Source organism: Palaemon carinicauda, chromosome 40 (genome assembly GCF_036898095.1).
Source record: "Palaemon carinicauda isolate YSFRI2023 chromosome 40, ASM3689809v2, whole genome shotgun sequence".
Taxonomy (NCBI): Eukaryota; Metazoa; Arthropoda; class Malacostraca; order Decapoda; family Palaemonidae; genus Palaemon; species Palaemon carinicauda.
The window spans coordinates 18296388-18312817 of NC_090764.1; the positions used below are offsets into that span (position 1 = coordinate 18296388).

The 16430-nt window shown below is 45.3% G+C and overlaps 1 protein-coding gene across 1 annotated transcript in view; it reads right to left on the reverse strand.

The window, feature by feature from the left end:
• HDAC3 (histone deacetylase 3) overlaps positions 1–16366 on the reverse strand; it is a 58623-nt gene extending 42257 nt beyond the window's left edge. Inside the window, exons 1-3 of the mRNA XM_068363386.1 lie at positions 16270–16366; positions 10873–10996; positions 6862–6963 (exon numbers count right to left, since the gene is read on the reverse strand). Of these exons, the coding sequence (XP_068219487.1) occupies positions 6862–6963; positions 10873–10996; positions 16270–16330 (287 nt within the window). The 5' untranslated portion in view covers positions 16331–16366. The remainder of the gene's footprint in view (positions 1–6861; positions 6964–10872; positions 10997–16269) is intronic.
• Positions 16367–16430: the final 64 nt, after the last annotated feature.

Genomic DNA, 16430 nt, shown 5'->3' on the forward strand with positions numbered 1-16430 from the left:
CTTCCTCACGGAGCCCAGCGATCCTCTTAGGATGCTGACAGACTCCCAGGAGCTGAAGTATCAAGGGCTGCAACCCATACAACAGGACCTCATCAAACCCCTAATCTGGGCGCTCTCAAGAAATGACTTTGACCACCCGCCAAATCAACCAGGATGCGAAAGGCTTCTTAGCCTTCCGTACAACCCAAAAAACAATATTAAAAACCTTTCAAGAGACAGATTAAAAGGATATGGAATTAGGGAAGTGTAGTGGTTGAGCCCTCACCCACTACTGCACTCGCTGCTACGAATGGACCCAGTGTGTAGCAGTCCTCGTAAAGAGTCTGGACATCTTTCAAGTAAAATGACGCGAACACTGACTTGCTTCTCCAAAAGGTCGCGTCCATGATACTTTGCAGAGATCTATTTTGCTTAAAGGCCACGGAAGTTGCTATAGCTCTAATCTCGTGCGTCTTAACCTTAAGCAAAGATCGGTCTTCCTCACTCAAGTGTGAATGAGCTTCTCGTATTAACAATCTGATAAAATATGACAAAGCATTCTTTGACATAGGTAAGGATGGTTTCTTAACCGAACACCATAACGCTTCAGATTTACCTCTTAAAGGCTTAGTACGAGCTAAATAGAACTTAAGAGCTCTAACGGGGCATAATGCTCTCTCTAACTCGTTGCCCACGATCTTTGATAAGCTAGGAATATCAAAAGATTTAGGCCAAGGACGAGAAGGCAGTTCATTCTTGGCTATGAAACCAAGTTGAAGAGAACAAGAGGCTTTTTCTGTCGAAAAACCGATGTTCTTGCTGAAGGCATGAATCTCACTGACTCTTTTAGCTGAGGCCAAGCACACCAGGAAAAGAGCCTTAAGAGTGAGATCCTTCAGGGAGGCTGAATGTAAAGGCTCGAACCTGTCTGACATGAGGAATCTTAGGACCACGTCTAAATTCCATCCAGGTGTAGCCAAACGACGTTCCTTAGAGGTCTCAAAAGACTTAAGGAGATCTTGTAGATCTTTATTGTTGGAAAGATCTAAGCCTCTATGCCGGAAGACCGAAGCCAACATGCTCCTGTAGCCCTTGATCGTGGGAGCTGAAAGGGAGCGAACTCTTCTCAGGTATAAGAGAAAGTCCGCGATTTGGGCTACAGAGGTACTGGACGAGGATACAGATACTGACTTGCACCAGTCTCGGAAGATTTCCCACTTCGATTGGTAAACTCTAATGGTAGAAGCTCTCCTCGCTCTTGCAATCGCACTGGCTGCCTCCTTCGAAAAGCCTCTAGCTCTCGAGAGTCTTTCGATAGTCTGAAGGCAGTCAGACGAAGAGCGTGGAGGCTTTGGTGTACCTTCTTTACGTGTGGCTGACGTAATAGGTCTACTCTTAGAGGAAGACTTCTTGGGAAGTCTACCAGCCATCGAAGTACCTCGGTGAACCATTCTCTCGCGGGCCAGAGGGGAGCAACTAACGTCAACCTTGTCCCTTCGTGAGAGGCGAACTTCTGCAGTACCTTGTTGACATTCTTGAATGGTGGGAATGCGTAAAGGTCTAGGTGAGACCAGTCTAGGAGAAAAGCATCTATATGTATTGCTGCTGGGTCTGGGACTGGAGAGCAATAGATTGGGAGCCTCTTGGTCATCGAGGTTGCAAAGAGATCTATGGTGGGTTGACCCCAAGTCGCCCAAAGACTCTTGCACACATCCTTGTGGAGGGTCCATTCGGTTGGAATTACTTGACCTTTCCGACTGAGACAATCTGCTAGAACGTTCAAGTCGCCCTGGATGAATCTCGTTACTAGGGAGATGCCTCGATCTCTTGACCAGATGAGCAGGTCCCTTGCGATCTCGTACAGAGTCAAAGAGTGGGTACCTCCCTGTTTGGAAATGTACGCCAAGGCCGTGGTGTTGTCCGAGTTGACCTCCACCACCTTGCCTCGAAGGAGACTCTCGAAGCTTATCAAGGCCAGGTGAACTGCCAAAAGCTCCTTGCTGTTGATATGCATGCTCCTCTGACTCGAGTTCCACAGACCTGAGCATTCCTGACCGTCCAGCGTCGCGCCCCAGCCCAAGTCCTATGCGTCTGAGAAGAGAACGTGGTTGGGTTTCTGAACTGCTAGGGGAAGACTTTCTCGTAGACTGATATTGTCTTTCCACCAAGTCAGACAAGTCTTTATCTTTTCGGAAATCGGGATCGAGACCGCCTCTAGCGTCTTGTCCTTTTTCCAGTGAAAAGCTAGATGGAATTGTAGAGGTCGGAGGTGTAGCCTTCCTAGCGAGACAAATTGCTCCAGGGATGATAGCGTTCCTACCAGGCTCATCCAATTCCTGACTGAGCAACGTTCTCTCTTCAACATCTTCTGGATGACGAGCAGGGCTTGATCTATTCTGGGGGCCGATGGAAAAGCCCGAAAAACTGGACTGCGAATCTCCATCCCTAAATACAGAATAGTTTGGGATGGGATCAGCCGGGACTTTTCCAAGTTGACTAGGAGTCCCAATTCCTTGGCCAGATCTAGAGTTCAATTGAGATCCTTCAGACAGCGATGACTGGAAGAGGCTCTGAGAAGCCAGTCGTCCAAATAAAGGGAGGCTCGGATGTCCGATAAATGGAGGAATTTTGCCACATTCCTCATAAGCCTCGTAAATACGAGAGCAGCCGTGCTTAGGCCAAAGCACAGGGCCCGAAACTGGTACACCACATCGTCGAAGACGAATCTCAGAAAAGGTTGGGAATCTGAGTGAATGGGGATGTGGAAGTAGGCGTCCCTTAGGTCGAGAGAGACCATCCAGTCTCCCTTTCTGACCGCTGCTAAGACTGACTTTGTGGTCTCCATGGTGAACTTCGTCTTTGTGACAAAGACATTCAGAGCACTGACGTCTAGCACCGGTCTCCAACCTCCCGTCTTCTTTGGTACTAGGAAGAGACGGTTGTAAAACCCCGGTGATTGAAGGTCCGAGACTTTGACCACCGCTCCCTTCTCTAGTAAAAGAGACACTTCCAGTTTCAGGGCTTGTCTCTTTGCTTCCTCTCGGTACCTGGGAGAGAGATCGATGGGGGACGTCGCTAGAGGAGGTCTTCGTACAAAAGGGATTTTGTACCCCTCTCTGAGCAACCTCACAGATTGTTGATCTGCGCCTCTCTTCTCCCAGGCTTGCCAGAAGTTCTTGAGTCTGGCACCTACTGCTGTCTGAAGTTGCGGGCAGTCAGACTCTGCCCCGCGAGGACTTGGATCCTTTCCTCTTTCCTCTCTTCCCTTCGGCACGAGCACCTCCCCTGCTGGGGGCTCTGCCACGAAAGGGCGGAATAAACCTGGACGCTGGAGTGTCTATCCTAGGTCTAGCAGACAAGGCAGGCAAAGGGGGAACTTTGCGAGCCGAGGACGCAACCAAATCGTGGGTGTCCTTCTGCACTAAAGACAAGGCTATTTCCTTAACCAAGAGTTCAGGAAACAAGAACTTAGACAAAGGCGCAAAGAGTAGCTCAGATCTTTGACAGGGCGTCACTCCTGCTGATAGAAAAGAGCACAGAGACTCTCGTTTCTTTAGGACTCCTGACGTGAATGAGGCGGCAAGCTCGTTGGATCCATCGCGGACGGCCTTGTCCATGCAGGACATGATGAGTAAGGAGACATCCCTATCGGCTGATGAGATTTTCCTACTCAGGGCTCCCAAACACCAGTCTAGGAAGTTAAAAACTTCAAAAGCCCTAAAGATGCCTTTAAGTAGATGGTCCAGGTCTGAGGATGACCAACTAATCTTCGAGCGTCTCATGGCAAGGCGACGGGGAGAGTCTACAAGACTTGAGAAGTCGCCCTGGGCAGAGGCAGGAACTCCCAAGCCGAGAACTTCTCCCGTGGCATACCAGACGCTCGATCTAGACGAGAGTTTAGATGGGGGGAAGGCAAAGGCCGTCTTCCCTAAACTCCTTTTGGTTACCAACCAATCGCCTAACAGCCGTAAAGCTCTCTTGGATGAGCGAGAGAGAACGAGTTTTGTAAAGGCTGGTGTGGCAGCAGGAACGCCTAAAACAAACTCAGACGGCGGCGAACGAGGAGCTACAGAGATAAAGTGTTCAGGGAACAACTCTTTAAAAACAAGCATGACTTTTTTAAAGTCCATAGATGGAGGAACTGCTCTAGGCTCATCTAAATCTGAAGGCTGATCCTCAGGCTGGGGTTCAGCAACGTCCTCATCTGAAAGTTCCTCATCTGATAACTGATGAGAAAACGGCAAAGGTGTAGGCAACGTTTGACCCGCAGCGTCCGGCCGCACTGGTGCATAAGTGACGGAGCAGGACGCAGCGTCCTGAAACTGCTGAACAGTCTGGGAACTGTCAACAACAGGTGCGCGAGGACGCACAGCGTCCACCCGAGACTGTTTAGACCGTCTGGGTTGTGCAGTCAACACCACACTGGGTTGCGGAAGTTGACGCACCGCGTCAAAACAAGTCAACTTTGATGGTTGGTGAACATCCTGAACGTCACCAGTCGCATCAGTGAGTTGCCTAACGTCAACGTGCGGCTGGAAATCCACACGGGACCGCATCGGGGGAGGTACAACCCCAACTGGTTGACGCGAGAAAGCTACATCAACGTCAACAGGACGCACAACAGAACGCTTGGATGGCTGACGGCCAGGGTCTCCATGAGAAAAACGGCTAGGTTCAATGGAAACCTTCTCTGCGTTGTAGTCTTCCATAAGGGACGCAAGCTTAGACTGCATGTCCTGCAGTATAACCTATTTAGGGTCTACGGAAACGGGTGCGGTAACAGACGGGGTTAGCGACTGAGACGGCACAACTTTGCCTTTCTTAGGCGGCGAGCAGTCATCAGATGACGGCAACGGGTCCGAACTGTCCCAGTGACTACATCCGGGACGTTGGACTTGTCCTGAAGGGACCGACTTGCGTTTCAAAGGTCTAGAGACCTTGCTCCATGGTTTCTTACGTGAAACGGCTTCGGACGACGAGGTAAAAATGGGCTCTCTCGTCTTATGGTAGGGGCGATCTTGACGAGATACGCCTGATACCAAAGAGGGAACGTCTGTTCGCTGATCAAGGCCTCTCGAACCCATAAGTCGTACGACATTGCTTCTCCCCTGGGCTTGGGAGCTTGCAAGAGGTCCCGGACTAGGTGAACGACAGGCACGAACAGACGAACCCTCGGTCGCAACACTGTTCACAACACTTTGCGTAACACTAAGCACTTTCCCATTTTCCGCCGTGGCACTTTGGCACTTGAGTTCCTTTACGTCAGCCATGAGTTGATTACGGTCACTTGCTAAAGCCTCAACTCTCTCCCCCAAGGCATGAATAGCACGCAACATGTCTTACATAGACGGCTCCTGAGTGCTAGGAGGGGGGTTAGGAACAACCACTACAGGGGAAGGATTAGGTTCAGGGGCATGTGGAGAGGAAAAATCTACGGACCTAGATGAACTTCTCCTTACCCTATCTCTCTCTAGTCTGCGTGTATATTTATCAAATTCGATCCAATCGAATTCCGAAAGGCCCACGCATTCCTCACACCGATCTCCCAATTGACAGGTTTTACCCCGACAATTGGAACAAACAGTATGAGGGTCGAGAGAAGCCTTTGGAAGACGCCTATTACAGTCCCTAGCATTACACTTTCGAAACTTAGGAACTTGAGAAGGGTCAGCCATTTTGAATTAGTCAAAGAAAATTCCAAAAACGATCTAAGTCATCAACAAATAATCCGATTCAAAAAAGAGTTCAAGAGTTTACGTTGAAGAAAACACCTGTACTGCGAAAGCTCAAACCAAATTAAAGTACTTCACCAAATATGATGAGAAAACTCCAGGTTCTACAGTGAGTAAAAGTACGTCTTGTCGTCAACGTCGACAGAGAAGAATTGAAGGTTTTGTTTACATCCGAGAGTGGTATCTGGCCGACAGTTGGCGCTGGTGGGCACACCCGCAACCTGCATAGCGATCGCTCGCGAGTTTTTTAAGTATGTTGTCTGTCGAGCCGCAGAGTTGCAGCTATTATATATTCACCGGCTAAGTTTAATATTTAAAAATAACCAAGATAAGATAAAGAAATACTGTAATAAAATAATATCATATCATTTAATACAGTAAGCATAACAACATTTGTAATAACCTGATATCTATTTCATATGAAACTTGACTATTTATTGATTTTTGTAGCTGGAAATCATAGGAATGGGGTTCAGGTTAGGCCAACCCTATGCCAAAACTTAATAAAATTGGATTTCTAACAATTCTACATACAAACATTTCCTTGGAACCAATTAAGTTTGAAAGTTGAAGGCCTTCTGTGTGCATCGGCAACTGAATAAAAAAAGAAGGCTCTCCGGCTGGAAAGGGCGGGGCTACTATAGTCAATTCTTTTCAGCAAGGCATTTTGCACTGACTCGTAGCGGTGCCCTTTTAGCTTGGAAACGTTTCCTGCTCGCTGATTGGTTGGACAAGATAATTCTAACCAATCAGCGATCAAGAAACTTTTCCGAGCTAAAAGGTCACCGCTGCGAATCAGTGCAAATCTGCCTCGGTAAAAAAATTGACTATAGCTCAGCCCCCTTACCAGCTGGATAACCAACTGTTATCCAACTTTAATGACGGACTCCAACTTGCGATGAATTACCCTCCATAACTAAAGGATGATGGTTTTTATGCCGCGTAGGAACAAATACCTGATCTAAGATACAAATGTACGTATATCATAGAATGTGAGCACAGTAAGCTGGCTTGGGCTTTCTTTTACAAATTAGATTTATTTCATTGACAAAATTCATTTCATAAATTGATTTTTTCTTCTTAGTTTGCACTTGGGTAATGATTTTTAAAAACATTTTATTTGACCTTAGAAAAAGTCACATGAACATACCAGTCATCTGCCATATTAAACTGTCCTAAATTTTTGGTGAAGTTTTGAACATTTTGTGGAGAGACTCGCATAAGAAAATCTATGTATTCTTCCGAGTGAAACCTGTTGAGATAAAAATTTCTATATAATTATACATTTCAAATAAAAAAACGGTTATTCCATATTCAGATATTATACATTATTTTACAAAGCAAATTTCCTTACAGTACTATACAATACTTAGGTTTATGATTAATTAAAATAGAAAATCATCTTAATTAAGCATAATATTTAGATATACTGTACAAACCAGTCCTTCAAAATAGGGAATGCCTTCAGAGGAAATCGAGAGACTGTTGAATTCGTTTGTGAGATGGTTAAAGATAGGTGGTGAACATGGGTGAGTAACCCCACCCACATTCCTGTTAAAGACTCTCTGAGCAGGAAGTTCTGCAACAAATGAACTATAGTCAATTATTTTTTTAGCGAGGCAGATTTGCACTGACTCGCAGCGGTGCCCTTTTAGCTCGGAAAAGTTTCCTGATCGCTGATTGGTTAGAATTATCTTGTCCACCCAATCAGCGATCAGGAAACTTTTCCGAGCTAAAAGGGCACCCCTGCGAGTCGGTGCAAATCTGCCTCGCTAAAAAAAATTGACTATAGTTAGTTATTTTTCTTCACTGGAATAAGTTAATTTTCCTGGTCCCATACAGGAGCAAGGGAGACAACTCCAGCAACCTCCTATCTGCCCATCATAAGGATAAATAGGTTGATAGGGCCTATACTGTACTGTATTTGGTTATATACCTGATACTCAGTCAGTGAAGGAATCCTTACGCTGGCAGTGGAGATGTAATCTGGAAGGAACCAATAGGTTCGGTATTCATTCCACAACCTCCCCATCATTAAGGGAGGCTTGGGGAAACAAAGAGGCAGAAGAGTCAGTCCTTCTACTTTTCATCCACACTTACATTTACACATTACCATAGACAAAATGCTCTCTGTCCCATGTGGGAGCTGGCTTGGTTACACAACTACTCGAGTAGCCAAAACAGGGAAAAGAAAAGTATCGAAGGACTTGTGGAGGGTAAGTTGGCACTTCCAAACTCATTCCTTTATCGCGTGACCTACAGCGAAATTCTTTCAGAAGGCCACAATGGGAACAATAATCCTGACTTCATTAGCTCTTGTTCGAGCTGGTACTCCGATACCATATGCTCTATTGACCTCACACAGCAAGAAAGAGACCATGTTCTTCTCAACTTTTTCTTAGTTCTCCTAAGGAAGAGTCATTGATACTCAAGCCTGAGATGTTAAGTCCTCTTTAGATAGCACTGTAGAGCCTTCACAGCTCAAAGGACAAAAATAAGTCCTCTTGATTACCACCTAATGCTTTATATAAAGGACAAGGAGAAGGTCTAGAGAATGGAGTCACGTGTTAACAGGATCTGGTTTTAGCCACAAACTAGGGCACAAAACTAAAGGAGACTTCTTTCTAACTCACAGTGTGGGTTACTACATAAGAAGTCTGTGCAACTCGTCTACTCTCCTCACCGATGCTAAGACCAGCACAAGACAGGTTTGAGAGTTAGGTTTCTGTCTGATGGCTTACATGAGATATGTGTAAGAGACCTGAGAACACAGATCATGTTCACCTTCATGGGCCTAAGGTCCCAAGTTGGTCTAGACTGCTCAAAGCCCCTCATAAATAAAGACAAATCCCCCAAAGGAGGAGAGATCTATACCCATCAGTTGAAAGGCTGTGATCAAGATTAAGGTATAGCTTTTGACACCCACAACTGAGAAGTGCTTCTTTCAACAAAGGTAGATGAGAAAGTCTGTGATATGCGCTAAACCTGCTCACTCTGGAGAAGTATTTGTTCTGAGAGCAATTTAAAAAAATTATCCACTTTCCCTGGTAAACAGCTGCTGAGGACTGTCAAAGGTAACCAAACATTTCCTGGGTAGTCCTTAGTGAAAAGCCTTTCGCTCGGATTAGTGGTAGTACCTCTGAAGGTAAAGTTGACAGAGAAGAGTGTTCCACTAAAGTAGTTCTCTCAGGACTTCAACCAACTTAGCTTGTGGCTATCTGGGAATCACCTTGGTCATCCATAGAACTGGTGTAATCATCACTTGATTGATCAGCTAGCAAGTCAGGCTGATTGGAGAAAGGACATAGGCATAAAGGGGATCCCAAGGGTGTAGGAAACTGTCAGTTCTATAAAATGGAATGACACCTAGATGTGCTTCTACTCTGACAACTTGCAAAGAAGGAGCTATGCTGTGCCTCATTGATTACTGACAAGGCTGCTATGGTGGTGGTGTTACACTTCAACATTACTGAGTGCCTCCTTAAAACTTTCTTGGAATGCTTATATAGCTAAACTTCCAATACGTTGATATGCAGCAGCTGACCTGTGGCAACCACCCACGCGCTTGCTTCCTTGCGACATGCTTTCTTTCAAACTTGTGATGTGGAAATACTGTATTCCAGTTAAAGAGGGATATAGAATTCTACAGTCTAGGAAGGAAAAGTAAATGAGGGCAACCAAGATCTTCTAATACCTGGTTGTGCCTCCATCCTGCCTGGCTACTGGGGTAGTCCAGCCAGCCAACCAGGGGGCCACGGTATAGGCCCTGGAGGGCTGTGCCAATGGCCTGGGCCACCAGGAAGGCATCCATAGTAGGTGGTGGCGCTGTCAAAACTCCTACAGGACTTCTTACTACTAGCTTTCTTAGACTTTTTCTTCTTGATAGATGAAAATTCAGAATCAGTATCAGAGCAAGAGAATGAGGAGGAGGAGAAGGATACTCGCTTTTTCCTCTTACCAACTTTCCCTTCAGGATCTGTTAGTAGAGAAGTCAAGGTCTGAATGGCCCAATGGAAGAAACCACAGGGGTTTCTTTCACAGGAACCACAACAATAGGGCTCTATGTCAAGGAGGTTGGGAGCAATGGGTCATAGGCACGGGTGACGGGAACCGGGAAGATATACACGTTTCACTACTCCGGGACCCTTTTTATGCCCTTTCGATCTCAGTACTTTTACTACCACATGCGTGGGAGCCTTCTTAGGCTTAGGGTGCAATGTGGCCATTACTACAGGGGTCACTGGCACTGAAATCATTAGTAAACTTATTGTGGTCACCACTAGAACTACTGGCATTGGTGACACCATGGGCAAAGTGGCATTTGCTACCAACTCCCTAAAAAATTACATCAAGGGCCAACCTGCTAGACCAAAAGAAGCTCAGTCCTTCCTTTGGTAAAACTTGTCATTGGAGGTCTGGATGGCAAAAGGAAAGCTTTTTGTATTGTACAGCAATCTTCAGGGAAATCCACACTCAACTAAACAATGAAAAACTAGCTGAGACAAATCCAAGTTCCCCCTGCCATGTGAAGCATACTCCATGCGGACCGAGCCAGTGGCATATACTGTACCTAGAAGTTTTAGTGAGAAGTCAACTCAGTGAGTTAAGCAAGGTGTCATATTGGGAATTGCCAAGGTTGGAGCCTGAGAAGATTTAGCCTTCTTCCTCTTCAAAGCATAAGCCTGCCATTGATTGGAAAGCCACGATCTGCACTCGGCAAATGGCGATGATTGAGTCAACCTACAAGAAGCTCACAGTGTGTGTGAGGATCTACAAATGGTCTTACCATAAACTGGTTGCAGTTTCCACCCTTTACCCCACATTTACAAGTCTTGTTTCACATCCCTGATGAATCAATTCAAGTATTCATTTTTGAAAGAAAAAGATCAAAGCCTTAAGATAGGTCACAACAGTAAGTCCATACTTGTCATTGACGAAGTCAAAAGTTAAATCTTTGACATGAAAGTGGTCGGGTACACACCCACCACCTAACGTTAACCACCTCGTTAACAAATTCAATGACCATTCCCATCGCCACTGAAGAAATTACCCATTTTAAAGGATGAAAGATTTGTACACAAGTGGAACAAATCAAAATTAAATGCATTGCGTTAAGTTTTTAAAGACATTGTATCGTACTTATATAATGAAATATTCTTACCTAGTCATGTCGTGAAAATTAGCCCTGTAAGGCCTATAAATTTGAAGCTTTTTGTACAGCCCATAATGTAAGACGAGACTATGTGTAATAGATAATCTGTGAGGCTTCATGGGATGTCCAGGTCCTGAAAAGTAATAATTCATTTAGGTACAAAATTTTTATTTCTAAATCATAATTAATTCTATAACGGCACCCTCTGAAAAATGACAAATTTGAAAATAATTTGTATTTTTCCTAACAATACAAACCTGTAGGTATTTATTAGAGATTATGTTTTAGGCGAAGCTGAAACTAGCCATAATGTTTCAACGAGGTATTAAATACCCTACCATTAGTTGGCGAGAAGGGGTAGGCGGAGTAGCTGGCCACCCTGCTCACACATAAACACCTGTATTGTCTAGTCACTTTTTATTCAGACAGGACTTCTGGGGGAGGGGTGATGGCGGGCTAATTGGTATAAATTGCTACAGGTTTGTATCATTAGGAAAAATAGAAATTACTTTTCAATTCATTATTTGTTCTGATACTCTACGAACCTTACACTATTCATTATGGATGATTCACCCATTAAGAGGGTGGAAGTCCGGACCAACTGGCTGTCCTCTGACCCAAGGTTTCCCCATACGTGTTTCACATGTGAGAGAAACACTGACACCTCACTAAACTATTCGTACAACGTACGGTTAGTGGCCTGAGCATTTTTTCTGAATGTCTGATACTAGCAGTGTGACTAGTCTATGTAAACATTCTCAGAAACATAGGAATCTTAGAATCTACCAAAGACGTTACCCAATCCCACCTCGCCAGGGGGAAGGGGGCATAACAAGTATATCTAACTATAGAAGGTTACACAAGGGAAATGGTTCTACCTGCAAACAGTGGAGATCAGCTTTGCAGAGTACCGTAGAAGCCGTTGCTCCGTCAGGGAAAGAGCCAGTCATTCTTTGTCATTCATCCCAGGCTTAGCCATGGTTAAACTCTACCCTCCATCAGGGAGCTTGAAGTGTTATAAACAATTTAGTATGTACTCAGGGACACTGGTGAATGTCTCCATGTTCCTGCAGGTAATGTCTTGCAGGAAGTGGGCGGTGAAGATCATTAGCACTTTCACACGGGCGCAGGCAAGGCCTGATACAAACAGTAACCAAGAGGAGGGCTGACTAGTGACGATCCTTCGCAGCCAAGTGACGATCACGAGTTGGGCAACGATGACCTGTCGAACAGCGAGCCAACGAATGTTGGCGAACTGGCGGTTAGCTGTCGAATGTCAGCTGACAAACGTCGATTGGCTGGCGATCGGACAACTGTGACCTGGCGAACGGTGAGTTGTCGAAAGGCGAGCTGGTAAACGGAGATCGGCAAGCTGCCGAATGGCTAGCTGGAGAATCGTCGAACGATGAATAGGAAAAGCAGCGAACTGATGAACAGCAATCGGCGAGCAGGCAGTTGGTAAGCTGGTGATCGGCAAGAAGGCAAGCGGGTGATCGGCAAGTTGGCGAACGGATCTGCAAGCGGCAATTGGCGAGCAGCAAACAGGCAAGCGGCAAGCTGACGACCGGCAAGCTGTCGAACAGTAGGCTGGCAATCGGCAAACAGCGAATAGGTGTACGGCGATCAACGAATGGTGAGCCGGCACGTGACGAGCTGGCGATTGGCGAGCAATGACCAGGTAAGAGGGAAGCTGGCAATTGGAGAGCTGAAGAATGGCGACTGGCGTCAGCAGTCACGAGTTGTAGGATGATCATGGGCGATCATGCGCTGGTGGCGTCGCTGCAGTAGGGCTGGACGAGGGGGTCTTCTAATGAAGAGGAAAAGCGGGAAATGGACAAATCCAATTCCTGCTCAAGAAGTCCTACGAAGGAGAGACTGAACAGGTGAAGGATGACCATCCCATGGACAGAAAACATGACCAACATATGGTGCCCCTGTCGGTAATTCCCACACAAGGAGAAAGATTGCCGATCAGTGGCTGGTGGAGGGATTCTCCCTCAGAAGGGAAAGTTCCAACACCTGGAAGTAGCCCCTGAGGAGCACTCTCTACATCCCTTCAACGAGCTCTAGGTCAAATCGAAGGTGGGCATCGAGTGTTACCTGAGAACGAAGCTGAAGCTTGTTCTCTGAGTTACCCCCAAAGAGGTTATCTGAAGAACAACGTTACCACTGTTGGCATTTCTTCCCGCAAGAGGGAAGATTGCTGAACATTAGCTGGTAGAGGGACTCTCCCTCAGAAGGGAAATATTCCAATACCTGGAGGCAGACCTCTGGTTTAAAGGTCGCTCATGAATGGCAGAGGCAAAGGACAGTGACATTGCCCTAGCAATCAGGACAATGCCCTAGAGATTGACCATATATATTATGAGATCAGCGCACAAGCCTCCTCTCCACCCAAGCTAGGACCAGGGAGGGCCAGGCAGTGGCTGCTGATGACTCAGCAGATAGACCTATAGGTTCCCCCAAACCTTAGCTCACAAGGATGGTAAGGTTGCAGACACTAATGGCACTAACGAGTCTGAGCGGGACTCGAACCCCTGTCTGGCAAACACCAGACAGAGACGTTCCCAATCAGGCCACAACAACTCTCTACTTCCCATCAACCACAATGTTCAAGCTGAAGGTCGACAGGGAGCGCTACCTGTGAAACGTGGCCGAAGCTCGTTTCTGGGGTCACCCCAAAGAGATTCCCCAACTGAGATGACCAAAGGAACCCAATCTGCTCCTGATTTTGTTCCTACGCCATGACGTCAGGAACAGAAGGGCAGAAGCAGTGTGTTGCAAAAAATTGAAGCACTCTTGAAAGGTACCGAACCCTCGTGAGGGAAAGGTAGAAGTCACCATGTTGATCAGGAGGTGCCAAAGGCACCAGAGAACAGGGCAGAGACGGGACAGGGCAACAGAAAGCCAGGGGAGCAATCACTCTGCCCATCTGACGTTAGCCGCTGAAAAAAATAAAAACTAAAAAGAATTAAAAACAAACTCCCTTGGGAGGACAACTTATCCCAGAGGGGGGGAGGGGGTTCCGCCCGAGAGAACAGAACATATTGACGACTACACACTCCCTCTGGCAGCTGCCATCGCCTGACAAACAGAGTGCGGCTTCAAAGAGCTGTATAAACGTATATCAATCAAATTAATTAGCTGAGAACATTCAGGAGAACAACCTAACCCACAAGCGGGCAGGGCATTCCCCAAAAAGGATCAGCAGCTGCCTATAGCACCGAGGGGGAGCGGCGAAGTCGGCGAGACAGTCTCCCTCTAAGGAACTCACAGAGGAGAAACCCCCCGTATGGTATTAAAGGGAGAGAGGCCCAAGAGAAGCGACTGAGCCCTTCAGAAGACACCCACTACTTTCCTCTTAGTAAGGGTAGAAGAGACTCTTTACCTTTGGTAAAGATACAAGAGAGACTTTAGCTATGGTGAGGAGCTCTTCTAAGAGAATGACACTCCAAAATCAAACCATTGTTCTCTCATCTTGGGTAATGCCCAAGCCTGTACCATGACCTATGCATTGCTTGGATTTGCTTTTGGCAGCTGTTCTGTCTTCTGTATGACATAATGATTAGATATCTTTTTTAAACCAATTACGAGCTTCAAAGTATTTATGCACAAGTTCCCTCATTTTGTTTCACAACTGCCATTTTATTCTCCCTACTATTCAATTCCAGTATGACTACCATCACAAGATGTCTCCCAAAGAGGTCCAATCTATTTCGAATTTTAGTGTTATCCCACCTATTTTGGTAATTGATTATACAGTATTTCAAACCTTCAGCGTTCAGTGTATAGCTATTGTTGCTCAACTGAAAGTAAAAATCATGGTAATATTTCAATAGAGTTCCACCTAACAATTATCGCTTGCCACTATATAGGAGCTTCATGTTTTTCTTTTTCGCGAGTGAAGCGAGCGCACAGTGCAGCAAAAACCATTAAGGACACTATCAAAATATTACTGAAATCTAATGGTTTTTGCTGTGCCATGGGCTTGCTTGGCTCTCGAAAAAAGAAAATCATCAAGCTCCTATGTACTGGAAAGGAGTAATAGATGGGTGGGTCTCTATCAAAATATTACCAAAATTATCCATGAAATAATGACCTATAAGGCTGGCGGGCACTGGACATCCATATACCACTTGCCAGAAAAGAAGAATAAGGAAATAATGTTTATTGGCAAGCGAAGTGAGCCCCAGCGAAGAAAAGCTAACCTAAAGGACGTGATATAGCTAGATTATATGTAATATGACATAGTACTTTAATAGTGACCTATGCGGATGATTTACACAGCAAATCTATGTAACGCTTGCCAGTACAAATGAGCAATGAGATAATGGTTAATTGCAAGCCAACTAAGCTAGAGATCATTAGAAGGATGTGATATATGGTTTCTTCAATTTCACGTCATTTACATAGGCCACATTTTTTCTACCTGTTATCTTATTTTGGTGCTGGTGTGACGGTCTGAACGATCCCCCGGTCTCAGAATTCTCCTTGACATCGCTTCGCTCGCATGAAAATAAAACATCAAGCTCGTATGTACTGGCAAGCGGTAATGTTGAACTGCGCAAGCAAACATTACAGGAAAATAAAACGTCAACCTCGTATACACTGGCAAACGGTAATGTTCGCGAATGCGGCCTACCTTTTTTATTCTGGTTTAGTATGTGGCCTACCTAGCTTGTTAGGTTAGGCCACATACTTAAGCAGATAGAATTTCGTAGGCCATATTCAAATAGTAAGCCACATACTAAACCGCCACCCGGAGCCTTTGTATAACAGCGGGCAGTACCTCGTGCGCTGATTCAAAATTATCATTAACTGACCTAAACTTTCAGCCCTAACCTACAAGCTGTGGCCTTACCTACGTACCTAACGGAGGGATGGGGGGTTAACGACCTCCTACGAACCCCCTTACACTGCCATATTCTAAGTTAAGTCATAATAATACATACAGGTGGCCGCTATCATACATACATATTTTTTTCCCCGCGCAAAAACAACCACAATTTCCAGGGTTATTCTTATAAAAGCGGAAAGGAAACCTGGTAAACGAGTGGTTTGCCCCAAAATTAAGTCAGAAATGTATAAAATACTAAGCAACGTGTAGGTAAGATATGGTTCACGTACTTGGCTCGACATTATAAAGTATATATACCCCTACAAGGACAACTTGTTACTTGCCCAAATTCACCCAAATCTCTAATATCAATACCAGTTCATCAGGAAAAGCATTCTAAAATAATTTCGCAACAAAGAAACTGATAAACGTCATTGTTGACACTGTCTTCCAAAACCATCTTTGCCGGGATACGTTTCCTTCTGTAACATGAGTTACAGCACACTTACAATTAATAGCAATAAAGTCTGCGTTATTCTATAAACCTTTTTAACAATATACTGTCTTACCATAATGAAAATTGCCGACATCTGGGTCATAAAAATATGAGACAACAGTCTTGCCTCCCATTATGTTTGTTTCCGCGTCTTTCTACGTCTTGAAATTAGAAATACTATGTAGTTTCTTCTATTTATATAACACTGCACTACATAAATGCAGTTATTTAATT